At 28.2% G+C, this 22,467-nt stretch overlaps 2 protein-coding genes across 2 annotated transcripts in view; one reads left to right on the forward strand and one right to left on the reverse strand.

Moving 5' to 3' along the window:
• Positions 1 to 92: 92 nt before the first annotated feature.
• On the forward strand, positions 93 to 1,640 carry LOC134831425 (uncharacterized). The gene is made up of 3 exons (XM_063845151.1): positions 93 to 194; positions 300 to 448; positions 505 to 1,640. The coding sequence occupies exons 1-3, from the start codon at positions 190 to 192 to the stop codon at positions 1,554 to 1,556; spliced, it is 1,206 nt and encodes a 401-aa protein (XP_063701221.1). The 5' UTR covers positions 93 to 189; the 3' UTR covers positions 1,557 to 1,640.
• Positions 1,641 to 6,562: 4,922 nt separating this feature from the next.
• The window catches only part of LOC134831183 (rap guanine nucleotide exchange factor 4), a 38,544-nt gene continuing 22,639 nt past the window's right edge, over positions 6,563 to 22,467 (reverse strand). The window contains exons 3-16 of the mRNA XM_063844846.1: positions 14,789 to 14,931; positions 13,751 to 14,555; positions 13,543 to 13,688; positions 12,497 to 12,641; positions 11,831 to 12,004; positions 10,028 to 10,189; positions 9,777 to 9,942; positions 9,459 to 9,666; positions 9,150 to 9,403; positions 8,915 to 9,085; positions 7,693 to 7,826; positions 7,468 to 7,638; positions 7,225 to 7,403; positions 6,563 to 6,702 (exon numbers count right to left, since the gene is read on the reverse strand). Coding sequence (XP_063700916.1) covers positions 6,575 to 6,702; positions 7,225 to 7,403; positions 7,468 to 7,638; positions 7,693 to 7,826; positions 8,915 to 9,085; positions 9,150 to 9,403; positions 9,459 to 9,666; positions 9,777 to 9,942; positions 10,028 to 10,189; positions 11,831 to 12,004; positions 12,497 to 12,641; positions 13,543 to 13,688; positions 13,751 to 14,555; positions 14,789 to 14,931 — 2,986 coding nt within the window. The 3' untranslated portion in view covers positions 6,563 to 6,574. The remainder of the gene's footprint in view (positions 6,703 to 7,224; positions 7,404 to 7,467; positions 7,639 to 7,692; positions 7,827 to 8,914; positions 9,086 to 9,149; positions 9,404 to 9,458; positions 9,667 to 9,776; positions 9,943 to 10,027; positions 10,190 to 11,830; positions 12,005 to 12,496; positions 12,642 to 13,542; positions 13,689 to 13,750; positions 14,556 to 14,788; positions 14,932 to 22,467) is intronic.

Consider the following 22,467-nt stretch of genomic DNA (forward strand, 5'->3'; position numbering starts at 1 on the left):
CATTGCCCATGTCACAATTGGAAATTTGTGTCGGTTGTGCCTTGGGTTACTTTCGAATGTACCGTTATGTGTCTCCTTTCATCCAGAATGTACTCTTATCTATCAAAAAAAGGATGCTATGTGAAATTCAGCTAATTTTAAAGAATTTTTAAGAAAATAACTCGTAAATTTGTGTAAAAATACTCAAAAATGGAGTAAGTATTGATTTTGTGTTGAAATTAAATCAAAATTTTCAAAAAATTCGTAAGAATTTAAAAAAAAATTGATGATATTACTCTGCTTGATGTGATTTTTTTCAGTATCTGGCGCTTTAAAGAATATGAAAAAGAGATTTTTGGTGAAAACATGAAACTTACCAAGATCCAACAGTTATTTGTTGCTGCTCAAGCTTTATCCGCATTTTCATACGTAGAGCAAACACGTAAAGTTGAACAAATTTCGGATTTTGGTAAGTTTTTTCTATTAAAACGGTTCAAAATTCTTATAAAAATATGGTTTTTTTAGATATTTCTTCGATTTTCAACGAATTGGAAGCTGAAATTGACAAAGAATTTCCACTTCCAGACTCCTCCGATTTCAACCGATTTATCGCAATGAAGGCAATTGCTATTTTCTTTCAATCGACTGTACGCCCGGAATGTGGTTTTCGTGCCTTATCATTGTTGGAACCGATCAAAGACACCCCCGAAGGTGCACATCCCTACATTCAAACGTTGTTACACATAGCCCGAATGGAAGATGATGCAAAGAAAAGTCTCGAGTACTACTGGAAAGCTGAAGCAGCATTTGACAATATCAAAGCGAACAAATTTAGGATTCTTTCGTACTTTGAAATTTTCGGTGGCAACGAAATAGGAGGCTCTACTCTGCTCGATAACGACTATGACTCGATAATGATGGAAATTTTTATGCGAAATTTCCAATTAAGGGATGACGCAATGAAGCTGAAATACGTTTTGCCGGCACTCAAAGCAACGTTGAACAAACATGAAATAATTCATGAATTTGGCACGGAAAATGCACTTTTTGAGCATACTGTTATATTGCTTCGCCCGATAATTAATTGTTTGATTGACACAAATCACTTTGAGCAAGTTGATCATGTCTTGTCGATTTTGATGTTTCATTTGGTGAAAATGCGTCGTGACATGCCCAAAGTGATTGCAACGGAGATTCAAGCTAAAATTGATGCGTCAAAGGCGATTGTTTCGTTTTTTTACGCAATTTGGGCTTATGAGTTGCTCGTAATCGCCGCTAAGATGTACTCGGAAAAACATTTGAAAATCAAAATTCGCACTGAAATGATCCGTTTAGAGAAATTTATGGAGCCTGGCATCGAGATTTATGAAAAACAGTTCCCGGTTAACGTAATTTCTGACGAGAAAGAATGGGATAAAGTCGTTACGAAAGGAAAACTATGGTGTCAACGTGCAGTAGATTATTTTGAAAAAGCTAAAACTGCTCCTGCTGACTACTTGAAGGGATCAGATGGCAGTTTAAATTTATTGAAACGTTTTGATGAGCGTCTTACCACAAAACCTGAATTTTTGAACTGATTTGTGTACATTGATTAAATGTAAGAGGTTAAACTTGAATGAATTCAAGTATTTTTTTGATCTTTTTTCTTTGTAATTATTCCTAAAGTGAAATAATATTTCTAAAACTGAAACAATTTTCATTTTTTTACCTTTTGTTAGATTTTTCAAAATCTAAGCCGTTCCAATTTTTTTTTCGATGTTTTTGTCCCAAAAGATTTTTTTCAAAATGGGAGGGACAAAATAAAAAAAATGGTTTGAAGTACTTTTTCATACAAAATTTAAAATTTTTTTGTTTTTTTTTATGGTATCTACAAATGATCTAAAAAAATTCATAAAATAACTGTCAAAAAATTTTGAAAAATCATTTTTTTGAAAATATTTTTAGAGAAGAAAATTAATGTTAAATTCTTGAAAATCGAAAATATTTTAAAAATTTTTGGAAAAAATATTAAAAAGACCGAAAGGTTAATTTTCATCAAATTATTTATTTTTTTTTATTTACTTTGCCCATTGGAAAAAATTTGGAGCGGCTTAAGAGTTAAAATTAAAAAATTAATTTAAAATTGAAATTTGAAAAATCGTTCTAATTTAATCTTTAGAAATTAAATTAAAAAACTCACCTTCCTATGCAAAGTCATCAAAATCCAACAAAAAAAACAAAATTTTCCTTTTGTTTTCTTTTTCGAACATTAGATTTTTATTTATTTTTCTTATCTTTAATATTTTTTTTCTTTCTTAATTTTGCCTCTTTTTTCCCCTTATATATTTTTATTTATTTCCTCTTTTATTTATTTTCTAATTTAATAAATTAATGACGAACAATACACATTATTTTATTTATTTAATTTATCATTTAATTTTTTTTAAAGCTACTTATTATTTTTTTTGTTCAAGAAATTTTTCATCATATTTATTATTTTAATAATAATGATTAGTTTAGTGTTTTTTTTGTATAGGAATAAAACTTTTAAAGGTAGAACGTGAGATATTTTTTTGATTGATTTTCATTTCTAGTATTAAATATATTTTTTTAAGTTAAATTCTAAGAACAAGAGTAGAAAAATACTTTTTTAAATATGTTTTGATTCATTCTCTATTTTTTTCAATTATTTTTTACATAAGTACAGTTGCTGTCTTTTCCATAAATACATCTATTTCATAGGATTGAATTGTATTTTGTGGTTTTATTTATTTAATTAATTAATTATTTTGGATTGTCACTAAAATCACATTTATTTATGTAAAATATCTTAGTACGAACACATTGAATATGGTTGTTCTATTGGTTGATTGATTGTCTCGCTTAAACGTCTAACAGCGTGGATTATAAATTTTCTTTGTAAAATTAAATCTGGAAAAAGTTTATTTTTATTGCTTTTCAATTCTAATTTCTTTTTTTCATTTCCTTCACTGATTCACTGAGTTGTTGAATTAAATTTTTTTTTTCGATCCATTTCAAAAACATCTTTAATTATTTAAATTTGTTTTTTTTTATTTGGTTTGATTGTGAATTTAAAGAAAAAAAAATATAGAAGAATTCGATGGAAAATTATTTTTAACTCGAGCTTAAACAAACACTCGAGAAACACATAATAAAATAACGAATTGCTTGATTTTCCAACTTTGATTGCATAATAAAATTTATTCAATATGTTTGAATTCCGTTTTTGTCTAGCTATGCTTCTCGTTTGGAAAATCGAATCAAGTTGATTTCTTTCTCTTCTTTTTTTTCTTCTTCAGTAAATAAATTCGTTTTTAAATGAAAAACTGAAGAAAGAGAAGGAAAAAAAATCCATGGAGCCAAATGAATGGCAAAAGTTCGTCCAGCAACATTGTGAATTATTGGCCAAGATTGGAATTTAACACTGTTGTGGTAAAGTTTGTCATCTTAAATTCATGGCTTTGCAATTTTAGTTACGATTGACACACAGACTTGTTTTTCTTCTGGTCTTTGTTGCAAGACGAATTTGCTCAACCGTACTTGACACAACATACAATGTGGAGATTTTGTGTTTCGCAATTGATGAAGAAGTTGAGATATGCTGCGAGAGTTCAAAAGATAAGTTTTTAACTTTTTTTAAATTTATTAATTTTGATATTTTTATTTAATTTTTCTTTTAGGAATTTAGAATAAAAAAACTCAAAAATTGAGATTTGGTCTTGAAGAATATTTTTTGCCATGGAACATGGAGGTGACCTGATACAATATGATACATGACTTTTTAGTCATCTCTACAGTCAAAGAATGGAAATTTAGATGAAAGTTCGTAATAAAACTGTTTATCATGTACCTACGATGAAAAGGCCAATCTGATCTGTCAAATAGTTTAAGAGTACATGTAAAGCAAATAAACTCACATCTGAAAGGAGAGTTTGAAACAAAAGGACAAATAACATCGTACTAAGTTGTTTATGCATTGACTTTGAAATTTCTTAATGAGCTGTTATACATATCACCTACTACAATTATTCAATAGTAGACAAGGAAGCATACACTCTTTTATGCATTTTGGCAATGAATATATTGATGGTTACATGAAAATATTTGATGAATGTGGTTGAGACAATCCAGCTTTCTAATTGTTCTTCTCTAAAGGTTCTTCATACTTTGTTTGTACCTTTCATTGGACCCTTTTGTATCCTCGTACTCTTTAAAATCTATTTTAAGCACATATAGTTCAAATTTTCAATCTTTTTCCATATTAATTTTTTTTCGAAATTTATTTTTTATTTTTAAGATATATGTATCTCTAATTTTTCGAAGTTATTCGATCTTCTATAAAAATTTATTGGTCTCGCAAAATTAACTGCATATTTTTCAAGTTGCGAAACACAAATTTTTCACAATGTAGAATAAATACCAACTCCAACAGAAACACTGGTTGAAAAATGGTCTCTCACACTCTTTTCTCGTCGAGCTATCATTATTTTTCTTCATCGTCCTGCTCTCGTTCATGCTTCTTTGCACAAATCGAAAACCGTAGAAGGGAAAGTTTTTTGTTTCCATTTACTTCTCTCTCAAGCGACGTCGAGACTGATTGTTGCTTACAAATCTTTGTTTTAAAGCCTTTTGAGAGTTGAGCGTGTGTCGTTACATTTTATGCACTTTTGTTTAATGGAGAGAAATAGAGAGCAATGCACAATAAATGCTCTTGATGGTTATTGTTTAGTGCATTTGCAGTAAATTTGTCACACATTGCAGTAATCAAGTACGGCGTAAAAATAAAAATGATTGAAATTCCTTTCTCCTTATCGACTTGCGAAAAATATGGTACGTGAATAAACACTTCTATTGTGAAAATATTTGATTGTGTATCATTGCTGATGGTAAATGTGATAAGGCTCTGTAGAGTAATCATAATAATAATAGGTAATAGCGTTAAAAAAGTTCGCGTTCAAGTCCCTTCGATATAATAATAAAAAAGGTTTCATAAAAGGTTTTGATTAGTTGGAGTGTTTGATTTTATGTTTCCTTTTGTTGTGATAACAAAAGCCAGCAAGAGAAAGAGGAAATATTTGTCAAGAATGGCAAAATGGAAAGAAAATCAGACTTTAATTTGATTGTGCGAAAGATTTGATCAAGGAAACCGTTTTCTCTTTTTTTTTTCTTCTTCTGTTATTATTATCAAATTTATGAAAAGTATTTTTTGTGGCGTTAAATTTTCATATTTGCTTTCGCTTCAGGAGAGAAAGGGTAACTTGATAGCAGTAGTACAGAAGAAGAAGAAGTCTTTGGAAAATTACCTTATATTTTATCAAGTAATGTAATAATCTATGATAATTTTTATGTTACTTCTCGAGTTGAGTTGTGTGGTGTGACGATATGATGAAAACACGAGTTAACGATATGTGTTTGAACACAACGTGGCTTCTAAAAAGCTAACATCAAGATTTATATTTTTTTCAAAAAATTTCTCTTTTTGTTGATTTTTGTTTTGAATAATTTTTCTGTCTATGTACGTTTAAAAGGGATTTTTTGATGAATTTTTTAAATTAATTATTTTAAAAAATTAAAATTTAATAATTATAAATTAATTTAATCTAATTTCAATAATATTTAAATATTTTTAAATTAATTTAATTTAATTTAAATTTGAATTAAAATATAAAATAAAATTCTAAATAAATTTTATTAAATTTAATTAATTAAAAATTAACAACAATTAAAAAAATAATTAAAATTAATAAATTAAATTATTATTTTAATAAATAAATTTAAAAAAATAAATAAAAATTTATAAATAATTGAAAAATTTTTTGAGTAATTTTTTCTTTAAATTTTAATTTTATTTTAATTTTAATTTTAATAAAAAAAAATAAAAATAATTTAAATAAATGGTTCTTTAGAAAAAAAAAAATTAATTTTTGAACAATTTGAAGTCTTTAACTCAAAAATATTCAATATTTTTTATCTTAGATGAAAATTACAAAAAAATAATTAATTTTTTTAATTTTTTAAAATTGAAAATCTAACAAAATTTATCAAAAAATCACCTTTTGTACCTAAAAATCCCCTTTAAAATTTAAAAAGTTCATGTTCTTTCGTCTTTTTCATGCAATGACGCCCCGTCACGTTTCAGACAGAAACACTGAATGATTGATTGATATATCACAACTACTATAATATATAATAATTTTACATTTCTAACGTTAATATCATCATTTTCAAAAATTTTCTTGATATTTTTTTTTACTTTTTCAATTCTATCAACATTTTTTTTTATTTACTTAACACTATGAAAATGGGTTTCATAAGATCGGTTTATTGTATTTTTTTATTTTATCAATTATACGAACGTTAATACAAAAAAAGTTATTTTTTGGTTATTTTATCTTTAAATAACGGAATTATTTGAAGTAAAGAACATCAAAGTTTTTAAGGTGAGAAATTTTTTTTCACATCACGATTTTTTTTTTGTACGGAAGAAATTTTTACTCACTAAATTTTTCACGGATATAAAACGACTAATAATTTATTTATTATTTTTAAAGATATTTGATTGCTTTGAAATTATTGTTGGATCCCTCGAAATTCCTTAAGTGCGTCGTGATGGCTCAATTTTTTGCGACATTGCCGTAAGTACGCGTTGGTTGTCAATGATGCGGAAACAACTGATGTACGCACGAACGTCTCCTTCGCTTTTGGGCGATGGCGGATCCAATACTGGCGATTTCATGAAAGAAAACGAGAGGAAAAAGGATTAAATTTAACGAGATTTGTCGATGATAATTAACAAGGTGTTCATGGCACATCATTGGGGGATTACGAGGTGTCTCTAATTAGTTCGTAACTGGATTAGTTTGTTGTGTTAATTGGAGAGAAAAAGTAGTTGAACAGCAAAAAATCGGATTATAAGACGATTCTCGGGTATTTTTGTTGTCTAGACGACGTTACTTCGTGCAAAAAATGGAAAAGTTTGAACTTTTCAAGAACTTTGTGATAACAATGTCGCCCATTCCACGCCTTCTTGCCGACAATTTGTGCTCATTAATAACTTGTCATCACTAATTAAAGCAATAAACGAACATAAATCAATGCCGGCGACCCACACCTTGCGTCACGAACTTTCTTCGGGCAGAAGAAATGTGAAAAGTTTGTTTGTTTCTACCCAATAACACCGATTAACATGTCACGCAAGTAATTGAGCGCGCATCGACGAAGAAAGCAGTTAATTATTTAACTCACCAAGGTGCCGGGATCGACAAAAGCGCACCGTTCGCATCGTTTGTGCCATCATGTGCATCTTTTCAAAGTTCACCAAGCCATCGACACTCGTTTTATTGCCTTCGTGAGCAAATGTCATGTCCTTTAGCAGCAACGGCATGAACGGGATCACGGGTGGTTGTAACTTACCAACTGACATTCTGAAAAAAAATTCAAAGAATTTCCTTTAAAAATTTTTTTTTCATGTGAAAAATTATTTTTTACCTGTATGCCCGATGATTACGACTCGGATCAATGAGTGCCTCGAACTCGGTAAAGAGCTTTTTGAACTTTGACGGTAACTTTTCCCACGTTTGCGTGAGACGAGATACCGCGTTGTTCGACAATCCCATCACAATTGCGAAAAATGCGTTTAAATTTTGATATTCTTTGCAGCTGAAAATTATTTTTGGTTAAAAATTTGATGAAAAGTGAATTAAAAGGACTTACTATGCAGCTAATTTGATGAATTTCTTCAATAGTGATACACGTTTGTTCATGCTTCCAGTAGAAACGATCTCCGTAACGACCCAATATTGGATTTCGTTAAAGCGACGAATGAAGACATCCAAATTTGATGTGATCTGAAGTAAAAAAAAAAAAATTTAAATTTTAAAATTAAAAAAAAAAGATTTTAAAAAAAAAATAAATGAATAAAATTGAAAAATTTATTTGATGAAAATTAAAATAAAAAATTAAAATGATAGTGTTACAAGTAAAATTCGAGCAAAAAAAAGTTTTAAAAAAATAAAATAAAAATTAATTTAAAAAAAAAAATATTATTTAATATTATATTTAAAATATTAATTTATAAAAGTGAGCTTATAAAATTTTTTTTTTATTTTTCATATTAAAAAAAAAATTAAAAAAATTAGCAGTCAATTGAATTAAAATTGTAATATTTAATAAAAATTTATAAAAAAATAAATTAAAATTTTTAAAATATTAAATAAATTTTTAAATTGATGAAAGTAAAAAAAAATGTGTTTAAAAAATAAAATAAAAATTCATTTAAAAAATATTTCAGAAATTAATATTAAAAAAATAAATAAATTGAAAAAATAATTTAAAATAAATTTAATTTGAAAAATAAATAGAAAAATTTATGAAAAAGTTAAAAAAATAATTTAAATTGAATCAAATAAAAATTAATTTTAAAAAATTATTTTTTTGAAAAAATAAAAAAATTTAAAATAATTCAAAAAAATATTAAATTAAAAAATAAATTAATTGAAAGAAATAATTTAAAATAATAAAAAAAATATTAAAATTAATTAATTTTTAAAAAATAATTTTAAAATTAATTCAATAAAAAAAAATTAAATAAAAATTTATAAAAAAAAATTATAAGATAAATTTAATTTGAAAAATTAATAAAAAATTAAAATTAAAAAAAAATAATTCAAATTAAATAAAATAAAAATCAATAAAAAAATGATTTTTAAAATTTTGAAAAAATTTTTTTTTTTAAATAAATAATTTTAAATAATTAAAAAAAAAAAATTATTAAAATTTTTAAATATTAAATTAAAAAATAGAATAATTTAAAATAATAAAAAAATATATTAAAATAATTAATTTTTAAAAAATAAATTTTAAATTAATTCAATAAAAAAATAAAAAATATTTAAAATAAAAAAATTAAAAAATGATAAAAAATCGAAAAGATTACCTTATTAAAATGATGTCTCCCAAACGTATGATACATCAATTCATATTCGTGCACTGCCCAAAACAGATCCCAATCAAACTGGGTCATGTGATACGCAATTTCTTTGGTGCTTAGCATTTCAATATCCATATCGATGCCATCTGTGACCATTTCTTGCTCCGGTAACGGCGTCTTTACACAAAAAAATATCAATTTATCATCATTTTCATGTGAAAAAATTCAACTTTCAACTCACCATCGCATCAATATGATCTTTGGGCGACACAAAAATCCTCCCATTGAGACTCAGCACAGTCGGAATACTCACATCCGTGTCTTTAAACACAATTCTTTCGCCATTTGACTTGACTTCGAGTAATGCCAAATCCTCCGTCGCACGATTTATTTGCAATTTATCCGCGGCACAAGCCTTGACCATTTCCGCAGTCGCACAAACCGGAAAACGAAGAGTGCAGTACGTGTGATCAGCGCAATAGACACGAAAAATTACTAAAAAAAAAATTTTATTAAAATTTATCGAATTTCGAATAGAATAAGGACTTACTATCGTCATCGGGACGAATTAATGTCTTTGTTCCGGCTGGATTCGGGCTAAATAAGCAAATTGGTTGTCCATTCGGCGGTAATTTCCATTTTTGACCCGCATGGGCGTTGCGATCTTCTTGATATCGAGCCAACTGGGTCAACACGTGATGTACTATACTCGTTTCTTCGCTCAATTCGGGGTCGTTTTCGACATCGCTTGCGATTTCCTGTAAAAAATTAAATTTTTTAAGTCAAAAATTCATTTTAAAGTTAAAATTTTTCATAAAAATTAATTTTTTAGGTCAAAAATTCGTATTAAAAATAAAATTTTTCTTACTTCAATAAAATCCACAGCAGCTGGATCCTCGAAAACCGCATGCCTAACGGCAATTACCCACTTTTGGATGAACTGCACAACTCTTCTCTTGCACTGCACCGAAAAATCTCTGTCCTCCGTGGTTGGTTCGTGATCTTCGTCGTCATGTTCGAGCTCGCTATGATAAGTAATGGAAGTGAGTTAAGGAAATTTGATAAAAAAAAATCAAAAATCACAAAAAATTGCTAAAATTTCGTTTTGAAAAAGGATATTGTCGCCATAACTCGTCGACCAGCATCGGAACTGGCATGAAAACGATGTGCGTTAACATAAAATCGTCCAAAAATGGATCTGTTGGTCCCACTTGAATGCCCATGCGTGTGTCGAGCAAGTGTTCGAGCATTTTCGACGGCGTGCCGCACATCACGGTATATCTGCGAAACGAAGAAAATAAGAGGATTAGACACAAAACACACAAAATTTCATCCTAAAAAATAATAAATTTTAATCCAAAGCACTCAACAAGTTTTTGTGCCGTGCCCGACGATTTAAAAAAAACAAAAAAAAAACTAAAAGTGTCATAATTAACAGCAAATTTTTCCTAACTAGCAACGTTTTAATTTTCCACATGAACAGATGGCGGCAAAATGAGGCCAGCGTACGTTAGAGACGTCGACTAATTAGGAGAAAGATGCAAGCAGATGATAAATAGAAGGCGACCAAACAACTACTAAAGCACGAAACACACACAGAAAATTATGAAATATTAATTATATTGTGAAAATGTAATTTATTTAGAATGTTTTGCTTTTTAAATTGCATGAAAATGAGAATGAGTGATGTCGGTGCACGATCATCATGCAATGAAAAAATGAAAATAAAAAATAAAGAGGCAATAAAAATACCGGAGCAGGCAGTAAATCCTCTATGAAGGCAAAAAAAAAGTTTTATGATGAAAAAAAAAATGTAATTATAGTGGAATTATGAAATTAAAAAAAAAATGGTTCGAACGGAAAAAATGAAATGAGATAAATAACAGGAAAGCAACATGCAATTTCACGCAAGTACGTATTCCAATTGAGTTATTTTTAAACAAGGGGATTTAGCGATTAAGTGAACTTTATAATAAATTGTTGGAAAAATAATGAGATTGCAGGTTAATTTAGTTTAATAATTTCAAGAGAGATAATAATTATTATGAGGAAGATTTTGAGATTAAAATTTTTTTATAAGGAGCAGGGTTGGAATTTTTTTTCTTTTCGAAGCTTTTTTATGAAATTCAGTGTTCAATTTCAACTGAAGGAACTTTTTGTGAAGGCTCAGGGTTGAAATTTTGATTTGTGAAGCTTTTTCATGAAGTTCAGGGTTGGATTTTTGACTTAAGAAGCTTTTTTATGAACTTCAGGGTTGAAATTTTGACTTAAGAAGCTTTTTCATGAACTTCAGGGTTGCAATTTTGACTTAAGAAGCTTTTTCATGAACTTCAGGGTTGAATTTTTGACTTAAGAAGCTTTTTTATGAACTTCAGGGTTGGAATTTTTACTTAAGAAGCTTTTTCATGAACTTCAGGGTTGGATTTTTGACTTAAGAAGCTTTTTTATGAACTTCAGGGTTGAAATTTTGACTTAAGAAGCTTTTTCATGAACTTCAGGGTTGAAATTTTAACTTAAGAAGCTTTTTTATGAACTTCAGGGTTGAAATTTTGACTTAAGAAGCTTTTTTATGAACTTCAGGGTTGAAATTTTTTAACTTTTTCAAGAAGCTTTTTTTGAAATTTTAACTTAAGGGTTGAAATTTTTTTTTAAGAAGCTTTTTTAATGAACTTCAGGGTTAGAATTTTGATTCGTGAAGCTTTTTCATGAACTTCAGGGTTGAATTTTTGATTTAAGAAGCTTTTTTATGAACTTCAGGGTTGAATTTTGACTTTAGAAGCTTTTTTTTGAACTTCAGGGTTGGAATTTTGACAAGAAGCTTTTTTATTTGCAAAATTTTAAATTTTTTCATGAACTTCAAAAATAAAAATAAAACAAAAAAACATCAACAACATGCAAAAACGTGAAGTCAATCAAATTTACTTGAAAGCTGAATGTCCTCTTTGTTTTGCCACACGTTCCAAAATCAGCACATCTTTGCCATTTTCCTGCAATCGCAACGAATTCGCTTCCACGTCACGTAAAATCCGATTAAAGTGCTCTTTGTCAACTCGCAGCAAGTGACAATGATTTTCTTTCAACACAATTGTTGCAGCCCTTTAAAGCAATTTTGTTAGTACAAATAAAATCAATTATTCCGAAAAAAAAAATCAGAGAAAATTCAATTACTCGCAAAATGAGTGTTAATGCTGCGATAATGAAATAATTATGAACTCATTATTTTGTTTGAATTGGATTAACAAAACTTTTCATAAATTCAATTTTTAATGAGATTTTTTGTTAGGCGCTTTTCATCGCAAATTAAAGCAACAAATCTTCTTTTTTTTACATCCAAATCAACAAGTCACCCGAAAGTAAGATGAAACTGACATTTTGGGTAATTAAAATGTTATTATGCTACCTAATTAATGTCTTCTAGATAAGTGGATAGACAAAGGAGCAATTAATGTCTCGTTCTCTCGTTTCATTCTGAGAAAATATGTTGGCGTCCTTTGACCGCGTTAATTTAATTAGGAGGAAAAGTTTCGATCGAGCGCTAATTAAATTTCCAATTAAAAAGAAAAATGTGTCAAAAAGTTGCCAACTTACCGAGGTGCATCATTAATTAGTGCAAGTTTGCCAAAGTCGTCGCCTTCTTTGAGCGTCGCTACGGTACCTTTGCCGTGAATGACGACATCGACAGAGCCTTTGAGAAGGATGTACCATGAACGACCTTCGTCGCCTTGGTTAAATACTGCGAAAGAAAAATTTAAGAGGATTAAAGTTTTTTTTTAGTTTTCTTTTTCTTTACAAATTTTTATTTTCGAGAAAAAAACTCGCTCTTGAGAGTTTTTTTTTAATCACGTGATTATTTAAACATTTTGAGGTTAGAAAAAAGTTCAAATTTTGAAATTTTAAGGTTATAAAAAGTCACGTGGTTAAACATATATTCAAAATTTATAAATTTTGAGGTTATAAAAAGTCACGTGGTTAAACATATATTCAAAATTTATAACTTTTGAGGTTATAAAAAGTCACGTGGTTAAACATATATTCAAAATTTATAATTTTTGAGGTTATAAAAAGTCACGTGGTTAAATATATATTACAAATTTTCAACTTTTGAGGTTATAAAAAGTCACGTGGTTAAACATATATTCAAAATTTATAACTTTTGAGGTTAGAAAAAGTCACGTGGTTAAACATATATTCAAAATTTATATCTTTTGAGTTTAAAAAAAGTCACGTGGTTAAACAAATATTCAAAATTTATAACTTTTGAGGTTATAAAAAGTCACGTGGTTAAACATATATTCAAAATTTATAACTTTTGAGGTTATAAAAAGTCACGTGGTTAAACATATATTCAAAATTTATAACTTTTGAGGTTATAAAAAGTCACGTGGTTAAACAAATATTCAAAATTTATAACTTTTGAGGTTATAAAAAGTCACGTGGTTAAACATATATTCAAAATTTATAACTTTTGAGGTTATAAAAAGTCACGTGGTTAAATATATATTCAAAATTTATAACTTTTGAGGTTATAAAAAGTCACGTGGTTAAACATATATTCAAAATTTACAACTTTTGAGGTTATAAAAAGTCACGTGGTTAAACTTTGAGGTTAAAATAATTGAAAAAGAGATACTTACACACAGTTCCTGCTTGGGCATGAGCTTCAAAGACAATAACAGACGCCAATTCTCGTTTAATTGACGTCGACAGGTGAGATAATGCTGCAATGTGTAAAAGTTCTTCAAATACGAGTTCAAGTTCTTCTTGTGTGCGTTCATGAGAGCTACAAAAAAAAAGTTTTTAATTATTTTCTTCATAATATTTTAACAAAAAAATTCAACTTACGGCTTTCTCAGAATCATTCTGAGTGTCGCATCCGGTCCTCGATGCAACAAAGCGGGAAGATTTTCTCTCACGTGATCATTCGCGGAATTCACGTCGTCAATTTGCGGTGTATTGCTTGTATTTTCCTCATCCGTTCTAAATCGATACAAAAAACACTTATCCTTAAATGGTTGTTCGCGTGCAACATGAACCAAAACTCCTTCTTCCAACAACGCTTGCCACATTCCCGATGCCTGCGCCCTCGTATGAACAATCGGCGACAAATTTATCAACCAATCGACCAATTCCGTGCCTGGCGCGCACTTTTTAATGAGTTTCCCGGAAACTTTTCGATCTTTCAAGCAACTACTGCTGTCGGTGACGAGCAACGTTCGCAACGCCCATGCCATGCGCGTCATTTGGGGCGATGGGCTCGGCGTAATTGGCAACGCGGGATTCGGTTGGTCGACGTCGTTCGATGTGCTGCCCCGCGTTGGCTTCGTGGGCGATTGTCGGGTGGGCGAAACGCCATATCCGTTCCGTTTGCGACTATTGAGGATGATGTCGTTCATGAGTTCCTTGTTTTTCTCCCAAATGAGCCGGAAATCCGCCTGTTCGACACGCAAAAGTTCACAACTGGTCTTCGTTACGACGGTGCAATCGCGCGGCATGTCATGCAAAATGCTTTCGCCGAATGTCGCACCGACGCCCAAATTGCACAGCGTCACTTGTGTATTGCTATCGGGATTGGCAGCATGATATCGCACTTCGAGTGAACCTCCGAGCACCGCATACCAAAAACGACCTTGCTCGCCGGCACGAAAAACTATGAAAAAAAAATTTTTTTTTTAATTTTTAATGAATTTTGCTTCGGCGACAAACAATACTTCATAATTTACGCTCATTAAATATGCATTCAATTAAAAAAAGCGTCGTTCTCGTACCAAAGCATCGTAAAAACGTGCACTTTTTATTTAATTACCAGTTTGTAATTTATAGCGTTGTCCCCATTTTTGCCCGTTTTTATGAGTTATTGCAAAAAATGAGAGAAATACTTACGCGTGACTCCTTTTTCGAGGTCCTCGTAGAAACCGCACATGGCGAGTTGTTGCAAAGCGGATCCGGGGAGACGGCATAACGGTTCGACACGTCTCAGGCGGCATGAAATTAGTTCGGCGTCACGTAAGTTTCGATCGCATGGTCTATGAAATAGAAAAAAAAAGGGAAAATTTTTGTTATTTTTTTGGTACAAAGTATGAGGTTTGAGTTTTTTAATGGGTTTTTGTCAGAGACTTGACTAAATGTTGATTTTTTTTTTAATTTTACAGTTTTTTGTTTGATTTATAAACTTTTGTAAAGTTTTTTGTCAAATTACGAGACTTTCGTTAAGTTTTTTCTCAAATTGAGAGACTTTCGTTAAGTTTTTTTTTAAATTGAGAGACTTTCGTTAAGATTTTTTTTTTCTTAAATTGAGAGACTTTCGTTAAGATTTTTTTTTCTTAAATTGAGAGACTTTCGTTAAGATTTTTTTCTTAAATTGGGAGACTTTCGTTAAGATTTTTTTCTTAAATTAAGAGACTTTTGTTAAGTTTTTTTCTCAAATTGAGAGACTTTCGTTAAGTTTTTTTTTCTTAAAATGAGAGACTTTTGTTAAGATTTTTTTTCTCAAATTGAGAGACTTTCGTTAAGATTTTTTTCTCAAGTTGAGAGACTTTCGTTAAGATTTTTTTCTCAAACTGAGAGACTTTTGTTAAGCTTTTTTCTCAAATTGAGAGACTTTCGTTAAGATTTTTTTTCTTAAATTGAGAGACTTTCGTTAAGATTTTTGTTTCTCAAATTGTAAACTTTCGTTAAGATTTATGATAAAATACATAACTCAAAATTGAGAGACTTTCCTTAAGATTTTTTTTCTCAAATTGAGAGACTTTCGTTAAGATTTTTTTTTCTTAAATTGAGAGACTTTGTTAATATTTTTTTCTCAAGTTGAGAGACTTTCGTTAAGATTTTTTTCTCAAGTTGAGAGACTTTCGTTAAGATTTTTTTCTCAAATTGAGAGACTTTCGTTAAGAATTTTTTAACAAATTGAGAGACTTTCGTTAAGATTTTTTTTCTCAAATTGAGAGACTTTCGTTAAGATTGTTTTTTCTTAAATTGAGAGACTTTCGTTAAGATTTTTGTTTCTCAAATTGTAAACTTTCGTTAAGATTTATGATAAAATACATAACTCAAAATTGAGAGACTTTCCTTAAGATTTTTTTTCTCAAATTGAGAGACTTTCGTTAAGATTTTTTTTTTCTTAAATTGAGAGACTTTCGTTAAGATTTTTTTTTCTCAAATTGAGAAACTTTCGTTAAGATTTTTTTCTCAAATTGAGAGACTTTCGTTAAGATTTTTTTTTTCTCAAATTGAGAGACTTTCGTTAAGATTTTTTTTTCTCAGATTGAGAGACTTTCGTTAAAAATTTTATTTTTGTCAAAATGAGAGACTTTCGTTAAGTTTTTCTCAAATTCAGAGACTTTCGTTAAATTTTTCATCAAACGGAGAAACTTTTTTTTAAATATTTCATAAAAATTAAAACTTTCTCTTTAAATTTTCGCAAAACAAAATTAAATTTCGACACAAAATCCGATTAAAACTGATTGAAATCCAGACAAAACTTCAACTAGAAATGCAAAAATATTCATTTCACACCCGTTCATATCCGTTTTCAATTTTTTTACTTGTTTTCATTTAATATTTTGCTATTGAAAAATATTTCCAGCCCGTGCACGTTCGAAAGTCGTGTGCGAGCGAGTTCGAAAAAAAACACGACAGACGAACATAATTCATATAATTTTATTTATCGCAACAAAATACGACAAAAAATGCTCATGAAAAAAATATTTCTTGCTGCAAAAACGTTCTCGACAAGCGGGTTATGATATTTTTTGCTTTGTATCGTTTTGTCACTTAAGAATGTCTTTTTTTTCTTGCGACGAACGACTGGTAGCACCGTTTATTATTATTATTATCTCTCTTCAACCTAAATTGGAAAATGGTTTTAGCAATTTTATGACAACGCATCGCTTCGCGGCGAAAGCGACAGAGATAACGGCACGAAAAACAGAGAAAGATGAGGAAAAATGTAATTTAACTCAATATAATAATAAAGAAAAAATAAAAATCATCCCCTTCGTTGTTGTTATCGTCGACTTTTCATCCCTTTTTTGCGTTTTTCTCTAAAAAAAAATACGAAAAAATAAATAAAAGGAAAGGTTTCAAATTTATTTTTAGACGTTTATCTGATAAATTCCCGCGTGGAAACGTCTGGTTGTTTCTGAGAAGAAAAAAAATAAAATTCACGTGAATCGAGGTTGATGTACAGAAAATTAGTCAGACAATCAGTTTAATCGCATAAGTACCTCTTGCAAGAAGAATGACTGACGACGACTCACATGAGAATGCATGTACGTCACATCATGTCAGGCGTCTTCTCTGCAATAATCTCATCATCGTCTTGTCTCTTCGTGCAATTTTTTTTTATTTTCGCCAAATAAACGGTTGGGTTATTTATGATTCCGTATTCGTCTTCGTCTTGTTGCGCTTACCCACACAAATTATCTTCGCGTCTTTTGTGCTCTTTTTTCGTTCTCGTTTCACCCATCGGGGAGTTTTAAACAAGGAGATCACTTTGCTGGAAAATATTTATCGTTCGTTGAGCAAACAAACAAATTGGGGGAAATTGAAGAATGGAGAAGTTAAGCTCAGATTTTTCTATTTTTCAAGTAAAAACGGATTTAATGCTTTTTTGTGAGTTATTGAAGGAGTTTTGAGTTAGAGATTTTTTATTTAAAAAATATTTTTAGAGTCAACTGTTGCTTTTTTCAACTTCATGTGTTGATTTAAAAAATTTAAAGTGTTTTGTGTAAATTTAAAAAATTAAATAAAAAATTATTAAAAAAATGTATTTATAATTTAAAAAAAAAAAATAAATAAATAAAAATTAAATCAAAACCATTGAAAATAAAAAAATTAAAATATTATTCTTTTCGAAATTTACGTGAAATTAATTTTTTTAAAATAAAATAACAAAAAAATAAAAATTAAGAAAATAAAAATTTTTAAAAATTATTAATTTAAAAAAAAATAAATAATAAATTAATAAAATTATTAAAAAAAGTATTAATTAAAAAAAATAATTTTTAAAATAATTAAATTAATTTAAAAAAATGTTTAAATAAAAAAATATTAAAAAAGTTTTGCTGCATGCTCAAGCAGTCTCAAATTATTTTTTTTTAAATTGAATGCAAATTTTCACTGAAATTTAAAAAAATATGAAAATTTTCACCATTTAACTTTAATAAATAATTTATTAAAAAAGAGTAGAAAAAAAACTTTCAAACAAAAAAAATATTTTCTGTCAAAAGTGATTCGTTAAGTTAATTTTTGTAACATATTTTTTTAAATTTATTTTCAATAAAATTAAAAAAATTTTTCATATTAAATTTATTTTATTTAATTTTTATTTATTTTTTTAATTTTTCTTAAATGATTTTTAGTTATTTTTTTTAAATGATTTTTATTTTTTTTTTATTTTTTTAATGATTTTTATTTTTAATCATTTATTTTTTTAAATTTATTTTCAATAAAATTAAAAAAATTTTTCATATTAAATTTATTTTATTTAATTTTTATTTATTTTGCTTAATTTTTTTGATTTTAATATTTATTTATTTTTTATACATTTTTTTTTTAAATTTAAAAATTTTCCTCAACTGTCATCCAATTAAATCACCAAAAAATCTGCCCTTCAGCTAAATTCACTAAAATTCAAGCTAAAAAATTTTTAAATGTCTGTTACGAGCATTTTCATGCCACGCGTCTCGTTTTTCCGCATCAAAATTGTTGTTGAACATTTTTTGCGTGTTCGAGTGCATTCAACAGCATGAATTTCCGAACACAAAAAAAAACTTTTACGGAAATTCATGAACACGCAAAAAAAAGTTGGTGTCACGTTCATATCGCCGTTTAAATTCACCGAAAGAGAGTATGAGAGAAAGCTTTCTTTGATCTCTTGTTTATTCGATTTTTTTCGTTGTCGTTCTTTTGTGTGCAATTAAACCTTTTATTTTGATATCAATCGTGCCGGAAAAAATTTCACATGTCCCTTAACCTTTTTTTTTGTCTTTTTTACATAATTTTGTGCGACACAAAAAGAGAGAAGAGAGGTTAACTAGATGCTTGATCCTCTTTTGCTCTTAATTCAACTATTCAAATTTCATGTTTTTTTTCTCGTATTTTACAACAGGTTTCCCTTGACTCATAAACCTAGATATACAATTTGTGTCACATTCTGCACAGAAGATTAATTTCAAGATTGAATGTCTCCATCTCATTTATAATTCAAAATCCGTATTCGCAAACGAGAGACACAGAAAGTTGTTACCTTCCTTCCCTCCGTTGTTGTTGTTGTTGTTGTTTTTACGTATAAATAAATTTGTAATCTACGAAACAAACACAAAAATGATGATGACGAAAATGTTGGCATGATGGATTAAAGTGAAATTAATAATAATATCGGAAGCATTTTCTATCTGGGATGCCTGATGGATGTTTTTGGGATTTAAGTAATGACGACAAAAACAAGAAAAATTTTTTTAAAGGCATGAACTTTGTAACCCAATTTTGTGTGAAAGGGGAAAAAAGTGTACGAAAAAGGGGTGACCTTCAACATTTAATTAACTGTCGGTAATTAGTTTGTTTCCTCTTCTTTTTTGTGTGGAGGCTTGCGGCAAAAAGGAGGCCATTTAATTAGTTGAGTAATGTGTCGAACGAGTTTTTTTTTTCATTAAAGTCATGGCGTTTAGCGATAAAAAGTATCTTCCTTTTTTTTGATGTGAACGGAGAAAAAAGATCAAAGTTTTTGCTTGAAAATGTGTCATGAAGAGTTAAAGCGGTTTTTTTTCAAATTTTTTATTTAAAAATAATATTAAATTGAAAAAAATATTTAATTAAAAAAAAAATATTAAATTTTTTGTACATTGGTCCACAATATTAAAAAAATAATTTATAAAATGTTTTGAAATTAAAAAATTTTTTTTTCTTTTTTATTTTAATTTTTAGTAAAAAATGATCAATTTTATAAAGAAAAATAATTTTCATTTAATTAATTTATTTAATTTTAATAATTTAAAATTTTAAAGAAAAAAAAAATATTTTTTGAAATTTTTTAAAAATTGTTATAAATATTATGCTTTTTAATTTTACATTATTGTACACAATTTTTATAAATTTTTAAATAAATTTTAATAATTTTTTTTTTGACAAATTTAAAAAATTATTTAATTATATTTTTTTTATTAATTTAAATTATTTTTTAATTATATATTTTTTTATTTGATTTATTTTTTTTTAATATAATCTGTGAAAAAAAATTAAAAATAAAAAAACTTTGAATTAAAAATAAATGTTGATTTGATGAAAATCTAAGCTGGTAGTAAATAAAATTTTGACTGCTGAAAAGCGTTTTAAAATACTAAAATTGAAAGATTAATAAAATAAATGAAATTAAATAATCCAAATAAAATTTAAATAAATAAATTTAAATTAAAAATTTTAACATAATATTAAAAAAAAATTTTCCGTTAATTTTTAAAAAATTTGAATAAATTTCTTGGTAAATTTAGATTTTCTTGAATTTTAATAAAATCTTAAAATTTATTCAATAAAGGTTACGATGATTTTTTTTTTTAATTTTTTAAAAATACTCTCCTTTCAAAAAAAAAAAATTAATAAAAAAATGAATAAAAAAATAAATAAAAAAAATAAATAAATAAATTAATAAATAAATTAAAAAAAAAAATTAAAATAACAAAAAAAAATAAATGTTTAAAAAAATAATAAAAAATAATTTTTTTTTGATAAAAAATGTCACGGATAGACTATAAAAATTATCATTTTTCATCAAAATTTCCTTTAAACGTTGTAAAAACAAGCATATCTGATGATATAAATGTTCGCGTTAATAAACTACTGACGAGAGATAAAAAGAGTTGTTGTGGTAATTTTTTTTTTGTTTTTTTTCTTTAGATCCCAAATAATGATACTGACGATATGACAACAATGTTGACATTCATACGCGAGCAAAGAAATAAAAAATGCCTTTGAGCTGGTTTTTGTTTGCTTTTCCGCTCGTTTTTTGCGCTCGCTATCTCTCTCACTATTATCGCCATTATTTAAATTTTTCCCTCCAACTACGAGACAACTCTTTTCTCGCATTTACTCGAACGTTTACCTGGAACAATGGCATCAAGCCCGCACAAAGATATTTATAAATAACGTTGGTTTGCGTTTCGTTATCCCTTGTGGCGAAATGGCAAAATTATAATTTACCTGCAAGCTTTCTGCTCTTTAAACGGACAACGACGACGGTGCGAAAGTCATTATCATTTTACTTTTGTTTGCTTCTGAGACCTTTCCATTCATTTTTTTTATTTTTTTTTATTTAAATTGAATTAAAAAAGGGGTGAAGGCAACCCGTGGAGATATGAGTTACATTTGATTCCTCGACTATTGATCCCATTTTTTTTTTTGCCGTAATTCCCTCTCCAACTCGAGTTTGTTTATTGGCGTCATTAGGATAATCTAATGATGAAAAATCCGCAAAAAAAACGAGAAAATTGCTAAATTAAAATGTTCCGAGGGTACGAAGACGAAGGCAGAGCGATATTGAAATCAATCAATTTGCGTATCGAGTACAATTAGATTATCGCGTTGTCTCTTGTTTGATTGTTTTTCTCACCCATCAAACGCTGTGGCAGCGTGAATTTGACACCATATCCCCACAACTCCGCGCCAATAACGAAATATTAACGTCGTCATTTGTAATAAATGTAAAAATGATTGATTAATTGCGTTTCGCGGGTTTTGTGGTTCGTTACCGCTTGTCATAAAATGGAATGTCTCGGTCCCATAAAGTCGCGTAGGTGTACGAAAGGTGCTTTTATTTTTTGACAATAATCACTTTGTATTGATTTTTCAGGTCGCCTGAGCATTAAATCACAATTTTGGTAGAACGCGATGGAGACGCCTTGTTAATTTCGGGGCGTTGTAAAAATATAAATTTAATCCTTCAATAAAAACTTTTACTTGTTAGTTGACTAACTTTAAATTTTCCATAAAAAAAAATTCGCTCGTAGCAACAATTTTTTTCCACTTTATTATTCGACGTTTTTATCTGCTTCGCTGTTCTATTTTTAAATCGATATTATCTCTCTCGCATTTGTTAAAATATTGACTGTGACTCGTGCGCCAATATCGTTCGATGAGTAGTGATGAATTATAAATTAAAATCCTTGAGTGCCTCGAGCGAGATGCGAGTAGTAAATGAACAAAATTATTATTAAATCAGTGCGTTTGTAAGAGCATATCAAAAGTGTATCAAAGGGATCATCGGGTATCGCATTACAGCAGATTGGGGTAATAAAGGACGTGTATAGTTAACCTTCTCCTTTTATTAGTTGATTGTCGTCAATGGCAATGCGATTGAGTTGAATGAACGAATTTAATATGGGATGGATTGATTTTGGATTGGGATGTTATTCCCTTTGAAAAATGGTAAGAATTTAATTTTAGGTCAAGTTTTGGATATTTTTAGGTTAAGGTTAAATTTTCTCAATATTATTGGAAATTTCTTAATTTTTTCAATAATTCAAATTAAATTTAAAAGTATTCTACATTTTTTTTTCATTAATTAATTT

This window comes from Culicoides brevitarsis, chromosome 2 (assembly GCF_036172545.1).
Source record: "Culicoides brevitarsis isolate CSIRO-B50_1 chromosome 2, AGI_CSIRO_Cbre_v1, whole genome shotgun sequence".
Classification (NCBI taxonomy): Eukaryota; Metazoa; Arthropoda; class Insecta; order Diptera; family Ceratopogonidae; genus Culicoides; species Culicoides brevitarsis.

Excerpts from the sequence above, each read along its gene's own strand:
- LOC134831425 (XM_063845151.1), top strand. Across the intron at positions 449-504 it reads TGAACAAATTTCGGATTTTG|ATATTTCTTCGATTTTCAAC; the intron begins GTAAGTTTTTTC and ends TGGTTTTTTTAG.